General features: G+C 32.9%; 1 protein-coding gene across 2 annotated transcripts in view; it reads left to right on the top strand.

Moving 5' to 3' along the window:
* Positions 1 to 11,660, top strand: part of LOC128231429 (uncharacterized) — a 54,269-nt gene extending 42,609 nt beyond the window's left edge. For both annotated transcript variants that reach the window (XM_052944245.1, XM_052944246.1), the window contains 4 exons: positions 3,969 to 4,082; positions 5,281 to 5,388; positions 5,620 to 5,711; positions 6,185 to 11,660. In XM_052944245.1, the coding sequence (XP_052800205.1) occupies positions 3,969 to 4,082; positions 5,281 to 5,388; positions 5,620 to 5,711; positions 6,185 to 6,636 (766 nt within the window). In that variant the 3' untranslated portion in view covers positions 6,637 to 11,660. The remainder of the gene's footprint in view (positions 1 to 3,968; positions 4,083 to 5,280; positions 5,389 to 5,619; positions 5,712 to 6,184) is intronic.
* The last annotated feature ends 7,078 nt before the right edge of the window (positions 11,661 to 18,738 follow it).

The following is an 18,738-nucleotide window of genomic DNA, read 5'->3' as shown; positions in this document are numbered from 1 at the left end:
TAATGAACAAAAATGATAACTACAAAACTTTATATATAATGTTTTTATGTCATGTTTTTGTCTTAAAAGTAGTCAGTATGCATTTATCCTTTCAAATAATATCAATATTATTTTGGTATAAAAGCAGCACTATTTAAATTTAAATAATAACAATTAGAACACAGACGCAAGTCATAACTGGATATTGACTTTTAAATATTAAGTTTGCATTGACATACCCTCGTACACATAAACAAATTTTCTAGATATTGCTTTAATCGTTTGATTTGCCAATATTTCATCACTTGGCCCTTTAGTCACATGGTGTTTTCAAAACGTCGTGTAATTCAATTATTTCTTCGCATAAATGATAGACAGTCCGCAAAACTATATCATTTTGATTCAAGCAAACTAGTTGGCATTATCAGATATGTTTATCAATTGAAATCATTGAAGCTTAACAGGCACCGAAGCAATTTAAACTCATAAAATCCCGATAACATTGATAAGCCCAGAGCACGTGCACCTGGAGTTCTCAACTAAAGTCAACAAACTATAACGTGAGAATGCCATCACCATGCTCTAATCGTTGCTTAAGATATTTGTTAATAACATCGGCAATCAACTGCATTTCGAGTTGCCATGCTGTTGAAATGTTTATTTGAACAATGCAAACTGTTTTATTTTCTCCTATGCTCTTTTTACATATTGTTTCGCTAATATTTAAAATGCCAAGGGTTGGCTTTAAAAAGCTGTTGAACACAGCAACAATATGACCTTCTTATGGCTGAATTTCAATAAAAATGTACAAAAGAATGTTGCATGTTGTTCAAACGTTCTATGGGTGTTTGAAGAATCCGTTCAACACTTCATTTAATTTCATCCTGTCTTGTACCTTTTGATACGATTACAACAAGCATGACTGTGTTTAAACGAAACTCTCTGAAATCATCGGATCGTTTACATTTGTATCAGTCATTCAATAAATTACCTCCGACTATTCACCTTGCTTGAACACGCACCAATTCCTGTAATGTATGTTAAATAAACAAGCAAATGAATTCCTATGAAATATGAACCGGTTTTCGTGAGGCCTGATTTCGATAAGGAAATATTTATCTAAGATTGGATTTCCTCTGATCTACATATTGCCAGAACAAGTTTTGTGAATCAGTAATGTCATGGAGACATTCTGATGAAGAGGGCATCACTCATTGAGCTCTTTATGCCGAAATATTCTCCTGGCGCTAAGACGCCCTCCAAAATATTCAATGATTTGATAGACATCATGTCTGTCTTACGTACATTAGAATCACAAGAGATAAAACTCCTTTCGTCAGGTTTGTTTCGTCGTATGCTCGTACCCTTACAGATGACTACAAGTGCTAGATGATGGCAACTAGTTTAAGTCCCCGGTAGACTCTTGTTCCGGTGAATCCGTGTTTCAATTACCGTTCCAAGGCGGTAATCCTATTATTTATCAGTTCTGTGATATGGTTTGGTTCTTGTATTTGTGTATCCGATGTTTATACGTTTGTCACCCAAATCAATTGTCGTTTTGATATTTGCCTTGTGCCTCAAAACAGGGTTTATATTTTGATTTTCACTACTTGGCTTGACTCTGTAATAGTACAAAAGTGTATTATACTATCAGACATTGTCCTTCGTTATCATAGAAAATTAGCAATACATTTTTAAACCCCGTCCGGGCGGTACAGCGAAGACACAGTTTTACTTACCAGTAGTTGTTAATCACCTTCGCAATCAAATATAGAGTTTCCCTTTTCCTATAGGATTGATAGAAATAATAGAAAATGTCTGGTACCTCGCAGTACAAGTAGACAGATACATAAGAATAGTAATAGTACAAAATAAAGTAAACTGCATTGCCGACCGCAGCAACCATACATTAAATTCCATACAATAAATATTGATCTAACTGGACCGTTATACTGTATACTGTAGATGAAAACGTATCACAAGTTTTCTAATTTACTTGACTCTGTTATATAATGGAAAATGCCGACATTTTAAATTAGACGGATTATTTATCATTGCACTTTCTGGAGCTGTTTGTGAATGAATAAAGGAGAACGCGAATAAACTATTAAAGCTAAAAGCATTGTAAAATACTCACACTTTGCACTTAACCAAAACTGCTTTAATACCCAGAAACAAATTATCAGTCCTCGATATTTAATTTTTCAATTACAAGAAATTCAATGAGTGTCAGTAAGAGAAGAACACACTCTTAGGTCGTTGCACATACAACATTTTCTAGTGTGTAGGACTGCATGTTTGAGTGTCGTTTTTATATTTATTTGTAATAATTGCTGATCAAAATTCGTTTCAAACCGTCTAGAAATATGCCGACCTCAAAACTACATTACTTCCACAAGAAAAGCCTAGATTTGTTAATACGAGCTAGTATGATGTCGATAATACACCATTTTACATGATGGCATAATATTTTGTCGCCGGCTTAGCTCAGTTAAACCGTTTTAAAATAGTGCATAATGGTTTCCTAGTTTATAGACTGTATTTAGCATGTAAACGTCACTTCAGTAGTAGAGATGCATATACCGACGCTATTTTTACATTAACAGGAATTTACGTGGTAGCCAGACCAAATAAATTCCAAATAGGAAAATATACGCAAAAACTGCGAAAGATACATGTGTCGTACGTGATCTGATTTATCAGTAAGTAAAATTAAATGTGTTGTACACAACGCTATCAATTTTATGTAAATTTTTGACAATTTAATTTTTTTTCTTGCAATTGTCTCATCTGATGTGTAGTCCGTTTACGCTTTTATAATCTTATTTGCCAAGTAAAATTTCTAAAATAGATTTATCGATAAATTAGTATATTTTTAAAACAGTTCTATTTCGAGATTGCTTTATCTGCTTATTTTAAAAATGGCATTCGAACTCATTTTCAAATACTGATTGGCCTTAAAAGCAATCAAATGAATACTCTTTTACGACGTTCTATACGTTCGATGTGACGAGCAAGATTATATTTTAAATAAACTTAAAGGAGGTGGCAATCAAATGTTAAATTCAAGTGCAAACATTGTGAATGCAAATAATGTTACCCATGAGCATCATCTAGACACTGGGAGACGAAACCTCACCAGAAATATATATTAGATTCCTGAAGCAGATTCCTACATATTATCGAAAACCTTTTGATTATATCACCATCCATCAGAACATATAGCGCAGGTGAAAAGATTCCGCCGGTGATACCATTCATCAGCCATAGATTGCCAGCGTTTTGCAGATCTTATGATGCATTTAACCCAATTTCTCGTTAGACATCATCATATGTTCGTCTGCTAACAATTTTCAACGATAAACATCGCGTGTTGAGATAGAAAACAAATTTTCCCTAAGATCAATCAACAAACTGTGTTTGTATGTCAACATAATTGACAGCTATAAGAGAATAATTCAAATGTGGCAAATTCTGTTTAGTATTAAGGATAAAATATATACTTAGTACTCCAAAAATGACATGAAAGTAATTGTAAAATTATTAAAATAATTTAATGAAATAATTTCCTTAACTGATTCAGTTACAAACATTGCTAGTGAATCGAAACCGTATGTCTATGGTATGCCAAAATACATGAAAATGATACATAAAAAGTTATGTTAAAATGCTTATATATATATATATCCGTGTTCTTAACCTACACGTTCTTTATGTTTTCAATAAAAACTTTATTGGGGGGGGGGGAGGGGGGACATGAAAGGCTTGGTTTATGCATTATTGTAAGCGACCGGCAAAGACCTTCGATGCAATTCTAGGCAAAAATCGCTACAAGAGTTATGTTATTTATTTAACAGTGTAAGTTTAGGTTTTTAAATATTAAGACGGATAAATTTAATGGGATGCGATTTGTTTTCTACGGCAATCTCATAAGTTCACCTTATTTTTTATTTGAGAATATCATTATATAATATTTTACTGTTTTACAGGGGCGAGAACAAGGTGTGTGACGCTTCTGGTCGCGAAGTGAAAAGTTTCCCTGACATCAAACCGCTACTGCATAGATTGCATATAGATGGCTACAAAATTGCAATTGCCTCCGAGTAAGTTGTGGTGCTTTAAGTGATAAAAACAGCAGTTGTGTGTAACCTTCAAATATCATATAAATTCTGTAAAGACAAGAGCATGCGTTTTAATTGAATTTTAAGTATAGGGTTGTTTTGTTTTTGACATAATTTTATAACCAGTTTATAATCTACATTAGACGTTTCTAATAAATAAGAGAGGTAATAGGCGTCATGGCGAAGAGTGCGACGATAAGCCATCAAATAAGATGAGTCTGATGCATTAATTTCATAAGTTTTAGTTTCACCTGTTTTAAGATAACGAAAGACGTTTTTATTGTTTGATCTTGAAATAATTGAAACTACAACTACGTGTCATAATATTTAAAGCCGTAATTTACACGAACGGGAAATGCTTTCATTGCCATTTTGATTAGGGCATATGCAAGAATATATTTAGCAACTAAAAGGACTATATATCATCAAACAGTTTCTTGTCTAAATAAAATAAATATATCCAACAATTTTCAAAGGATTGAAATTTTCTTATTGACTATAGTATTTATTAATAAAACCCTCCGATCATTTAACGTTTCCCCTTGTTGTTTTTTTAAAACGCATTAATTTGGCAACACAGAAACCGTTGAATATAGCAATATACTCATCCTAAGAACTATTTCCTCAGAACCTATCCATATATATTTTTCTTCATTCATTAGAACATTACGTTACTCCATTTAATGGATTAACGATTGGTCTAACAATCACAAGAATTTAAAGCAAGTTCATGTATTTAAAATCAATTCTTAAAACAATGTAAAGCACAAAATCTTGAATGGCAAGTGTAACCCTGTCAACAACAACATGAACCGGATGCAGCGTTATCTAATTTTGATGGCTCATTGTTATCGTTACCTACCGGGGGTTCGATGGGTTCAATGCTCTACAAGCTGATTTCCTCTGGTTTATCAAATCAAATCATTAGGACTAATTTACAAGTGTGAGTTTGGTTTGTGGTAATCAAGCCGGACATATCGGTTTTCTCTAAATACTCCGATTTCACCCAAACGACACACCCTCAAACGAGAGTAACTTTCTTTATAATCATTGTTACAATTGTTATAGTTAAACTTAAGGTTATGACTGATATATATTATAATTTTTTGAATCACTAAAGTTATCACATAGCGAAGTTATCATGACAAAGTATTATTGAATTGATGCTTGTATTTTCCAGGGCGTTCCTGAAGGAGGAATGTGCGCGTCTCGTAAAGATGTTCGGATGGGATGAGTTTATTGACTACCAAGAAATCTACCCGGGATCCAAAATATTCCACTTTGTCAAGTACTAAATCGTTTACTTTATTTTATCGATTACTTTATAAATTAAAACGAAAGTATGCAACGTTAAGGTCACTTAATTTACTCTTCAATCATAATAAAAGTGACAAAATACGAGAACATTGTGTCGTCTTTGTTTTCCATCGCAATATTGTTAGAACGAGTTGACTGGTTTTCTCAAACATAGTTGACATAGAGACGAGATACATGGTGTTAAAACTCTTCAATTTAACAGGATAAAGCGGGCAAGTGGAGTGGACTTTTGTGACATGCTGTACTTTGATGACGAGAAAGAACACCTGGCGGAGGTTGCCGCCACATGCACTGGTAAGGAGTTAATTCTCATAACTAATGTAGACTAAACAACTTTTCTAACTGGTCACATACACTTTTAAAAAACTAGCTGACAAGTCACGATGATATTGTTAAAATTTTCAATAGAACGAAAAACACCAAAAACAAAAAGTAGCACTAAGCATCAAATATTTGAATATAAATCAACGACAAAATCATTTTCTTCATAAGAAAATATGTAAAGTGCATGTATAGATGAAATTTGAATATATCACAAAACATATGACAAAGTTATCAAGTGGTTTTAAATGATTGTTAAAATGATATCTTATTAAAACCCATAATTTTCGCTCTTCAATTACAAAGGAAATACAAAATTTGAAACGGAAAGGTAATTTAAGTTATTAAAAAATAATATTTTAGTTCTTGCACCGGTGTTTTTGCAAAATACAATGGGATTAAATCTGATTACTAACAAAAATTATATGTTCCTTTTTACAATATAGGCTTAACAACAGTTTGGGCTGACCGAGGAGTATCGGAAGAAATAATGGAAGAAGCCTTTCTCATGTTTGCTAAAAATAGAGAAAGCTCCACATACTTCCGGTCGAAGCCTGTTACGATTTCCCGCCGTAACTCCACGGATCCTTTCGTGAGTCTTCGGCCGCTGATAAATCTTCGTCGGCGCAACTCCATTGAATCAGAGAACAGCTTGCCGCCTCCAAATAGTATTTTGGGCGGAGCCACTCTTGCTGCTCTAGCAAATGGTATCACTGGACTTCATTGTAGGGACTCAAATTCTAAGTCTATTTCACATCAGTTTAATCCTAATTTGCCCGGATTGAATGGTCCAAGGCATATTTCACATCAGTTTAATCCAAACCTACCTGGATTAAATGGTCCTATGCCTGATGGAGCCGGGAGGGGCAAAACAAGGCGACGTTACAGTATTATGTGAGTGGGAGGTGTTGAAATAACATGATGCGTCTAAACAGAAAGTGTAATGAATTGTGATAGGACACAAAATAGTGCCTACTTTGGATGATCTTGGTTACATCTTAATTGAAATTTCATTCATCAGACTCCCAGTCAACTGGAAAAAATATCCTTGTAAATGTGTCCCTCAACATTTTGCAATTCTTTCACTAGTTATTAGAAAACGAAAGATGTATAGTGTGATACTACCTTTGTGCTTTTAGTATTTAATGAACGAGTTTTGTTTTCGTCATTGATCACGAAATATCAAAGTGTCACATTTTTTTTCAACATTTAAGTGAATATATTTCCACCCGCATATTCTGTTTGCTTAAATATTTCTGCCAGAAGTGAACAAGAGTGCCAAGAAAAAGATTACAGATTAAGTACGGTTAACCTACGGTATTTGTTACACAAGTAAGCCTGTCAAATTGTCTATCACTAAGCGATAATGTTAAATGTTGATACCATCATGACACCTAATTATCTTAGTTGTATGCTACATTCCTAGTGCAAAGATGTACATGGACAGACGTCCACATAGTGTTGTACATAAAAGTCGTCTTGTAGGAGCTTTACCAATATTAGAAAGAAACATATTTCATGTACAAAGGAGTTATCTAGTATTTAAGAATGGCCTACTAGACTTTTTACACATGAACAAATCGTCCACATTACATTGGAAATGTGTTATTATACATGTATATATTAATTCATTTCGGTTTGCATAATGATTAAATCATGCAGTCATGCATTTTATTGACGATGCACGATTCTTTACCTTTCTCCAGACGAAATATCGTTTTACGTCTAATGATTAAATCATTAAGTCATGCATAATATTGACGATGCACAATTGCAGACGAAATATTGCCTTACGCGTTTGAGGGTAATTGTTTTGAAAAATACTTGACGAGCTATTCGTAATTTGTAAATGAACGTAACTTTCTGAATAATATTATCCACCTGTGCACAGGAGCAAAAATTTACAAACGAAACGAAATTTGGACATTAAGTTTTCATATTCACAACTGTTAATAACATATAGGTTAAAAACTCAATATATGAGAAACATAGGCCACACAAATGTCTGTTTGATTGGGTATTCAAATAACACAAACTAACAAACACGTTTAAAGGTACAGTGCTGATTTTCAATGTATTATATCTTGTATCCTTTGTTGACTTGTATTGTTAAATAAAATGTATAAAAAGAAAAATATGGGAGTTTATTGTGTGCTTTTAACTTTTTTTATGCCCAATTACTTTATATACTTTAATATTGATATTGACAAGGGTAATCAACAAATGACACACAACATCTCAAACAAATAATTCAAAGCTTATAAAAATGGTTGGCATGTTAGTTGTCATGTTGGCATGTATGTTTTTCAATGGTCAGGTAGTCCTACAGCCTGTTGATCAAAACCTCTGTTAAACTTAACAGACTGCTTTTTCTTCGTACAATTAAAAGTTAAAGCTCGGCACACGAGGGAAATGAAAATGCAAGCAACAAACAAGTCGCCACTCGTAATAATATGTTTTTCTATGACACTAGTGAAATAAAATACAATCTTACACTGAAATAAAAAAAAAAATGTGTATTTATGCTTATTTTCCTAGTTTTATAGAATTTTAATTTATTTTCTAACTAACCCCTTTTTTTGAAAAGGATGTTATTTACGCCGCTACCCGTAGTGCGCCCCTCATGCAAAAAAATAGCTGTCAATTTTCAATTTCCGGTTTGTTGAAAAGGTGTTCTCTGATATTCTTTTTCATAGTTTATCATTCTCTCGTTTTATAGTGTAAACATTTTATGCACAGTTTTCAATAAAGTTTTATAATTGCATCCATGTTCCAAAAAATAACGAAAACACTTTTATTTTAAGCGTGGTAAGAATACATAACCAAATTACTATGCCGCCATTTATTGAATGAAAATTTGAAAGGTCGAATGTGATGAAAAAACATTTGCGGATACTAATTGAATATAAAGCAGTTTTCTTAGTTTAAGGGTGTGTTTGATGATACATTGATATTCATTCATCTTACTGTCAGAGACCAGTATGTTTCGCTTCGTTTTTCCTGATAATGATGAGGACCACGCTAGTTTGTTGACAGATTTGACGCGTGGGTGGGGTAAACAAATCAGTTAATCTGTAAATTGCTGTGTGAATTTTCCGGGAAGTTCGTATTACAAGGACAAACAGTTCAAAATACATTTGAACGATGATTTAACATTCTGTTTGTGTTCGAACAGTTGTTTTCGTCTGTAACTTGTTTGGTATGACAGCAAATGTTTGAACATTCAGCTTTAATATTAAGACAATGTTTCAAAAAAACGGGATAACCATTTTCTAATAAACGGTAAGTTGGTGATTCCCAAATATATTTATTTAAACCTATGTAAAATGTCTTAAGATATTTGCCAACATTTTATGGTTGAGTGTTCTGTTTTCATCATTATTATTATTCTTATTATTATTATTTCTACTACTACTACTACTACTACTACTACTACTACTACTACTACTACTACTACTACTGCTACTACTACTACTAATAATAATAATAAGTTTGACTTTTAAAACATTTTAAAAAACTAAAATGTATGCATACACGGATCTGAGCCGTTCCGAGCCATGGCATTTTCGATGCAGATATGTAAGAAAAATCTCACTCATCAGTTATTTTGGAAATGTTGTACTCATTTAGGTAACATGACAATGTACAGTCTTACCAAGATAATAAAATTCTTTGTTTGAGGCTACAACGCGACGGAAGCAACTCATAGATAAACCACAACATATTGAATGAATTGTTTTTCATTTCCGCCACATGCACTGGTAAGGAGTTAATTCTCATAACTAATGTAGACTAAACAACTTTTCTAACTGGTCACATACACTTTTAAAAAACTAGCTGACAAGTCACGATGATATTGTTAAAATTTTCAATAGAACGAAAAACACCAAAAACAAAAAGTAGCACTAAGCATCAAATATTTGAATATAAATCAACGACAAAATCATTTTCTTCATAAGAAAATATGTAAAGTGCATGTATAGATGAAATTTGAATATATCACAAAACATATGACAAAGTTATCAAGTGGTTTTAAATGATTGTTAAAATGATATCTTATTAAAACCCATAATTTTCGCTCTTCAATTACAAAGGAAATACAAAATTTGAAACGGAAAGGTAATTTAAGTTATTAAAAAATAATATTTTAGTTCTTGCACCGGTGTTTTTGCAAAATACAATGGGATTAAATCTGATTACTAACAAAAATTATATGTTCCTTTTTACAATATAGGCTTAACAACAGTTTGGGCTGACCGAGGAGTATCGGAAGAAATAATGGAAGAAGCCTTTCTCATGTTTGCTAAAAATAGAGAAAGCTCCACATACTTCCGGTCGAAGCCTGTTACGATTTCCCGCCGTAACTCCACGGATCCTTTCGTGAGTCTTCGGCCGCTGATAAATCTTCGTCGGCGCAACTCCATTGAATCAGAGAACAGCTTGCCGCCTCCAAATAGTATTTTGGGCGGAGCCACTCTTGCTGCTCTAGCAAATGGTATCACTGGACTTCATTGTAGGGACTCAAATTCTAAGTCTATTTCACATCAGTTTAATCCTAATTTGCCCGGATTGAATGGTCCAAGGCATATTTCACATCAGTTTAATCCAAACCTACCTGGATTAAATGGTCCTATGCCTGATGGAGCCGGGAGGGGCAAAACAAGGCGACGTTACAGTATTATGTGAGTGGGAGGTGTTGAAATAACATGATGCGTCTAAACAGAAAGTGTAATGAATTGTGATAGGACACAAAATAGTGCCTACTTTGGATGATCTTGGTTACATCTTAATTGAAATTTCATTCATCAGACTCCCAGTCAACTGGAAAAAATATCCTTGTAAATGTGTCCCTCAACATTTTGCAATTCTTTCACTAGTTATTAGAAAACGAAAGATGTATAGTGTGATACTACCTTTGTGCTTTTAGTATTTAATGAACGAGTTTTGTTTTCGTCATTGATCACGAAATATCAAAGTGTCACATTTTTTTCAACATTTAAGTGAATATATTTCCACCCGCATATTCTGTTTGCTTAAATATTTCTGCCAGAAGTGAACAAGAGTGCCAAGAAAAAGATTACAGATTAAGTACGGTTAACCTACGGTATTTGTTACACAAGTAAGCCTGTCAAATTGTCTATCACTAAGCGATAATGTTAAATGTTGATACCATCATGACACCTAATTATCTTAGTTGTATGCTACATTCCTAGTGCAAAGATGTACATGGACAGACGTCCACATAGTGTTGTACATAAAAGTCGTCTTGTAGGAGCTTTACCAATATTAGAAAGAAACATATTTCATGTACAAAGGAGTTATCTAGTATTTAAGAATGGCCTACTAGACTTTTTACACATGAACAAATCGTCCACATTACATTGGAAATGTGTTATTATACATGTATATATTAATTCATTTCGGTTTGCATAATGATTAAATCATGCAGTCATGCATTTTATTGACGATGCACGATTCTTTACCTTTCTCCAGACGAAATATCGTTTTACGTCTAATGATTAAATCATTAAGTCATGCATAATATTGACGATGCACAATTGCAGACGAAATATTGCCTTACGCGTTTGAGGGTAATTGTTTTGAAAAATACTTGACGAGCTATTCGTAATTTGTAAATGAACGTAACTTTCTGAATAATATTATCCACCTGTGCACAGGAGCAAAAATTTACAAACGAAACGAAATTTGGACATTAAGTTTTCATATTCACAACTGTTAATAACATATAGGTTAAAAACTCAATATATGAGAAACATAGGCCACACAAATGTCTGTTTGATTGGGTATTCAAATAACACAAACTAACAAACACGTTTAAAGGTACAGTGCTGATTTTCAATGTATTATATCTTGTATCCTTTGTTGACTTGTATTGTTAAATAAAATGTATAAAAAGAAAAATATGGGAGTTTATTGTGTGCTTTTAACTTTTTTTATGCCCAATTACTTTATATACTTTAATATTGATATTGACAAGGGTAATCAACAAATGACACACAACATCTCAAACAAATAATTCAAAGCTTATAAAAATGGTTGGCATGTTAGTTGTCATGTTGGCATGTATGTTTTTCAATGGTCAGGTAGTCCTACAGCCTGTTGATCAAAACCTCTGTTAAACTTAACAGACTGCTTTTTCTTCGTACAATTAAAAGTTAAAGCTCGGCACACGAGGGAAATGAAAATGCAAGCAACAAACAAGTCGCCACTCGTAATAATATGTTTTTCTATGACACTAGTGAAATAAAATACAATCTTACACTGAAATAAAAAAAAAAATGTGTATTTATGCTTATTTTCCTAGTTTTATAGAATTTTAATTTATTTTCTAACTAACCCCTTTTTTTGAAAAGGATGTTATTTACGCCGCTACCCGTAGTGCGCCCCTCATGCAAAAAAATAGCTGTCAATTTTCAATTTCCGGTTTGTTGAAAAGGTGTTCTCTGATATTCTTTTTCATAGTTTATCATTCTCTCGTTTTATAGTGTAAACATTTTATGCACAGTTTTCAATAAAGTTTTATAATTGCATCCATGTTCCAAAAAATAACGAAAACACTTTTATTTTAAGCGTGGTAAGAATACATAACCAAATTACTATGCCGCCATTTATTGAATGAAAATTTGAAAGGTCGAATGTGATGAAAAAACATTTGCGGATACTAATTGAATATAAAGCAGTTTTCTTAGTTTAAGGGTGTGTTTGATGATACATTGATATTCATTCATCTTACTGTCAGAGACCAGTATGTTTCGCTTCGTTTTTCCTGATAATGATGAGGACCACGCTAGTTTGTTGACAGATTTGACGCGTGGGTGGGGTAAACAAATCAGTTAATCTGTAAATTGCTGTGTGAATTTTCCGGGAAGTTCGTATTACAAGGACAAACAGTTCAAAATACATTTGAACGATGATTTAACATTCTGTTTGTGTTCGAACAGTTGTTTTCGTCTGTAACTTGTTTGGTATGACAGCAAATGTTTGAACATTCAGCTTTAATATTAAGACAATGTTTCAAAAAAACGGGATAACCATTTTCTAATAAACGGTAAGTTGGTGATTCCCAAATATATTTATTTAAACCTATGTAAAATGTCTTAAGATATTTGCCAACATTTTATGGTTGAGTGTTCTGTTTTCATCATTATTATTATTCTTATTATTATTATTTCTACTACTACTACTACTACTACTACTACTACTACTACTACTACTACTACTACTACTACTACTGCTACTACTACTACTAATAATAATAATAAGTTTGACTTTTAAAACATTTTAAAAAACTAAAATGTATGCATACACGGATCTGAGCCGTTCCGAGCCATGGCATTTTCGATGCAGATATGTAAGAAAAATCTCACTCATCAGTTATTTTGGAAATGTTGTACTCATTTAGGTAACATGACAATGTACAGTCTTACCAAGATAATAAAATTCTTTGTTTGAGGCTACAACGCGACGGAAGCAACTCATAGATAAACCACAACATATTGAATGAATTGTTTTTCATTATTTAATGAGCAATTTTGGGCGTGATTCAGTTCGCTATGAATACTAATTTTATTTATTTGTTGGGAAAGAAGAGTATCAAGTTTATGTAACAAAAGCTCAACTTTACAATAATGCTAAAAGGCTTTTAGAACAAAACGTTGAAGAGGTTACAGTCGCCAATTTGTATTTGCTGATTTTCGCAAAGATTATTTAACTTTGATTTTAGTTCGCATGCATCAAATAGGCTAGAAATACTGATAGCAAATGGTTTCCCGCTTAAGTAATATGTTCCGCCAAGGGTACATATTAAAATTAAGTGTTGTTACAGCTATCGGGTGCATGGTTGTTCTTGTGAATAAAGCTTAAGCATAATGACAAATGTGGATTATTGTGGCAAATAGTACTTAAAAACGTGATACACAAGTAAAGCCAATACTTATGAAACTAATTTTCATTGACATGCCTTATCTTAACATCAGAAGGCATGTTAGAATTAAACAGCAGCTTTATTATCAACATAACTAAATTAATTAATTCTGTATTATATAATCTTACTAGGTGGCGTCAAACGAGTTCCAAATGTAACCAGCTTATGAAAACGTAATTATAATTATGATAGTTTATGCAGTATGGTGCTTAAGAATTTCATAAATTACCTCTTCGCAGCACAGTAGTTATCTTTATTTCAAAGGTACAGATTTTTGGTTTGTCGGTTTATTCATGTTAAACATGATCTTAATAATAATGACTATAGAACAGACAAATATTTCGTAATTTTCTTGGCAAGAAACGAAGTCTTTTTACTTACAATGGCTTTAATTAGATCAACCGTTTTTACCTTACAACTTCAAAGAGCAAGCACTTGGTATGTGGTCCAGGAATAGTTCTTGTAATCTGGCAAAGATTCCATATTTCAGACACCTCAATTAATATGATTATATATAGCTATGGGAAAACAAATCTTCGATATAAGTAGAAATAATGTTGGCCGGATGATATTCAAGTAGGAATATAAGCATCAACGAGAAGTGCATTTTTAATTCATGTTGTCAAAGAGAGCAGACGTTATCGATTCGATGGAAGCGTTCCGCGCTGTTTAAGACCTATCAACCATACATAACTAATTGATTTAACAGTGCTTTAACAACCATGTGTTTCATCAGCAATGTAAGATCGTCCATCAAGAAACGCTCTCAAACCAACTGCTCTCATATAAAGTAATACACTAGCAGTGCCATAACGGCCTTGACTTGTATCGACAAAAGACGACCTATTACAGAAACATTAACGGCATATACAAACAAAAGGTCCCACAAGAGCATGAAGGCCCCGGGTTTTGTGCTGGTAAACTTTTGCTTGAAATTATAATGTCATTCAATTCTAACTGGTGAAATGTGAATGTTTGTATCACTTTATATATTCATTCTGCTTGGAAAGAAACATTTTTTACATAAATCAAAATTATATTTCATACTGAACTTGTGGAACCTTTTGAACGGCAAGGAATACATTAAGGCTTATCGCGTGTCAGCACACCACACATCCAGGTTTTCGGGATATCGAATCTAAAGTAGCTCTTAATAAAAGAATCAAACTGAGCAAATATGATTGGATGTCAGGATAACTTATGAATGGCTGAACTTACAGATAAGGGTTATTGAATTAATGCTTGGAATTCATAACGTATTGGTGATCTTGTATGTGATGTCGTTTTATATTGCGATCTGGAATATTTTGTTACCGTGTCAATCAGTTCCAGGAGTAAATGTTCTGTCAGATTTAAGAATAAAACGTCAAACGATAATACAATGTGTTTTGTTTTTGCCTTAGATAAGAGCTTTTGTATGATGGTAAACAAATTAAATGAAATAATAATCACTCAATGTTGTGTCGTTTTGCCATTGTTCGTTGATGTTCCATTTCTTACGAATCTCGAAGTATGGCTTGCACCGAGTTACCAAAATGCATGGCATTTCGGGACATACGCAAAATTAGGTGACCCGATATGAACCGCAGCTTTCATAAGGTTGAGTTCCATGTAGAATCTTGAGTCCAACTGCTCAGTCAGTAAACTGCATATAGTCCAAAATCATGCCAACGCCATGTTCAAATGTCATACTAAACCAAATGTTCACGCCATCAAAGGCGATCTCAAATATTACAACTTCAATAATTAACACAAATTTCAATTTGACAGCAGTTTATTTCAATATTGTTATACTAAAACGTTTCATCCTTTACAGTAATGTCATTTTAGTAAATATAACGATTCTTGTTTATTTTAAATAGTTTAACATTCACTAGTTTTACATTTCTGCCAAATGTTTGAACTCATAAATCTCGTTTGTATATTAGTTTGACTAGTCTGTTATTCCTATCGTGGCTTATGTGCAAAAAGCCAGTTATCTATTATGAATTATTATAAGCCATTAAATATACCGTTTACTTCCTGTACAACACTGCTTTTATGTATAGATAATGAAACAAGAAAACGTCAACATATTTTTGAAAACTAAACTTATCAATAATATAATGAAAACCACATTTACTTACAACATTGTATCTCTTACATGTACAAATCCTCGTACACGATGCAAATTGTCAGCCTTTGTCGTATGACGATGACTATAATGTTTTTTAATTAATTGGCTGCGGGGTGCAATTTCTGTGTAATCGCCCGCATATTTCTAAAGCAAATGACGTTTGTAAAATGATGCGCAAGACTATTATACATCTGTGTTAAATCATGACGATGTTTAGGCTGTTGATCAACAAACAGGTGCTTGTCTGAGGATCTCTAAAGGTTAGGATGATATTGGTTTGACAGCACTTGGCAAGATAACGAAGCACATCAGTTAGAAAACATATTTGTTATGCAAAGATTAAAATTAAAAACGTGATTAACTTCACTGTCTGTAATTGATCTCTTTCTAATCCGAGTATCACTCACTTGTTTTAGATTTTAGACCTTGAATATTGTTGTTTTCCTTTGGAGAAAATACGATTTAATCTAGATTACTAACCTTATTGATGTGTTCATATAAACGGGGAACAATGGACAGATGTATAACCGCCTATCTATGCGTAAAACGCTTTTACAGAAAAAATACTGCTATACATGTTAACGTTTCTTTATCATTGGGAACAATTTCGAGCCATTGTCAATAATCTTTTCAATACTTCTACATAATAATAATAATAATAATAATAATAATAATAATAATAATAATAATAATAATATTAAGAAGAAGAAGAAGAAGAAGAAGAAGAAGAAGAAGAAGAAGAAGAAGAATGATAATTATACATGTTTGTAAAGGTGACATAGGCGCAACACCACTTTTTACAAATACATTTTAGATGTTCTAATATAGCAGGGAAATACAAACATCGTTTCCTAATTAATTCTACCAAATACCAACTAGGAAATAGTAGACAGATTACTACATTGAAACAAAACTACCTGTGAGTACCTCACCTTAGAGTGCAGATTGTGTTCTCCTACCCAATTGTGTTAAAGCAAAAATATAGAACTTGATGTAGAGCAAATAACAAGTTAAACTATACACTGCGTTTCACTTTGCAGTTAAAAATACAAATGGTTTATGATACTTTTTGAAAGTTCGTTTTTATTTAGGAAACATATGGACAGAACATCACAAAGACGACGGTATATATGAACGCCTCAAATGCAATAAAATTCACTAAAAGTAGATTAACGTTCAGTGCATGTAATGCAATTATACAATGGAAACTACAGTGACAAAGCCAGTAGTTAAACATTCAAAATAAACTCTGTTTACAGACTTAAGATAAAGACTAAAAACACTGAACAATAAAAACACAAATACCACATACTTAGGAACAAAGACCACAGACAGACCAAGCATACATAAAAATTGATCCACATAGTTATACAAAAACGCATACGCTGTTTACTAGTGAAATGTACTCATATGTTGAACTGGCAATATCAAAGTTTGATATAAGAACGGAAAGTTATCATTCTTGTGCTGTAAGTGAAATATATTTCGTTTCTGGAATACTTGCCATTTCCCTCTTGGCATTTATTACCGTATTAACATCATTGTAGTCTCACGGGTTTACACCTACAAATAATCTCTAGTCATTTTGCTGGTAGATTAACATTCGAGACAGCGGTTGTTTATTTTGAACATGCATTCGTCTCGTTGCCTTCCAAACAATACAACATACACTACAGCCTCTCTACTAGCCTTAAACATAAATTCCCATCAAAAGTCAAACATACAAAACGAAGCACACACGACAAAACACAGTTTACATCGATACAAATAAATCTTTTATCAATAAACATTTGGGTCACTGCCTTGGAACGGATGACGAACACAGGAGTTCACCGTATGGGGTAAAACGGCTATAGAACGCCAAACTTCTCAATTCTCTTCTTATTTGCCAATTAAGGCTTAATTAAACTTAACACTCGTTGCTTTTTCAAAGGTAGATAAAATGGAGTATGCACAAATTACCGTTTTGAACAAGGTGATACAATAATTTAAATACGAATACAAATGTGAAGAACCGTATCAATGGCGCTCCTGTCGTCTAGAAAAAGAACGTGAAAGGAACGAAAATTGGAATGATCCTTTCACAAGTTTAGAGGGTTTTGTTTAGTCTGGGAAGATTTCAATGACATTAAGGACAGAAGAACCGTAAAACTCAAGAACTTCAACTGCAATACAGCACTGTTGTATGTTCGACTTCTTGACTTTGTTTTCAAAACCAATATTTTATATACGTCTTATATTGTAAATTCAAGCAACTTACTGTGCTACAGCTTAAGTTGTATTTTAATTGAAGCGCAAGCTGTTTTTATTACCAGTTATATATGACAAGGTCACGCATAAGGCGATGTGGTGTATTATCATGAAGATTCTATTTCCATTTCGAATTGCGTATTGATGTAGATTATGATAACTCTTGTTTTAAAATAAGATACATACTTTGCGATAAGTGTGTTCTGATTAATTATACCAAAACACATAAGCATGGTGTTGGACTGATTTGGTATTAACTTTGACTAGTGGTTATATTCAGTTACCAACTAAGACATGCTTTCTGGCCAACTGATTGCATGAAATCACTGAAGCGTATCTTAGTACACGGATAAGAACGATACTGAATACGTCCCCTGTTCTACTTTAGTTCATTACTGAATACAGACGTGTAAATTAAACGTACTTTAAATAACTCTGAATATAATGATGAATCAACTAATAAATACTACGTTTAACTCGCAAATCAAGTTGACATACTAGAAATATGACTTGTTATCTAGACACGCGCTGAGTTATCACCCAACCAGATAAATAAGTCACTGCTTCTTTCTTATCTTATCTGTTATCTTCTTTAGTTTGAAAAGCGTTCGACGTTTTATCAATTAAGTAGAACATAACGCAATTTAGAATTCAAATCAATATTTTTCCTCGGATTGCCTACATTTTGT

Source organism: Mya arenaria, chromosome 4 (genome assembly GCF_026914265.1).
Source record: "Mya arenaria isolate MELC-2E11 chromosome 4, ASM2691426v1".
NCBI classification, from domain to species: domain Eukaryota; kingdom Metazoa; phylum Mollusca; class Bivalvia; order Myida; family Myidae; genus Mya; species Mya arenaria.
This window is presented reverse-complemented; position numbering and strand designations above follow the sequence as displayed.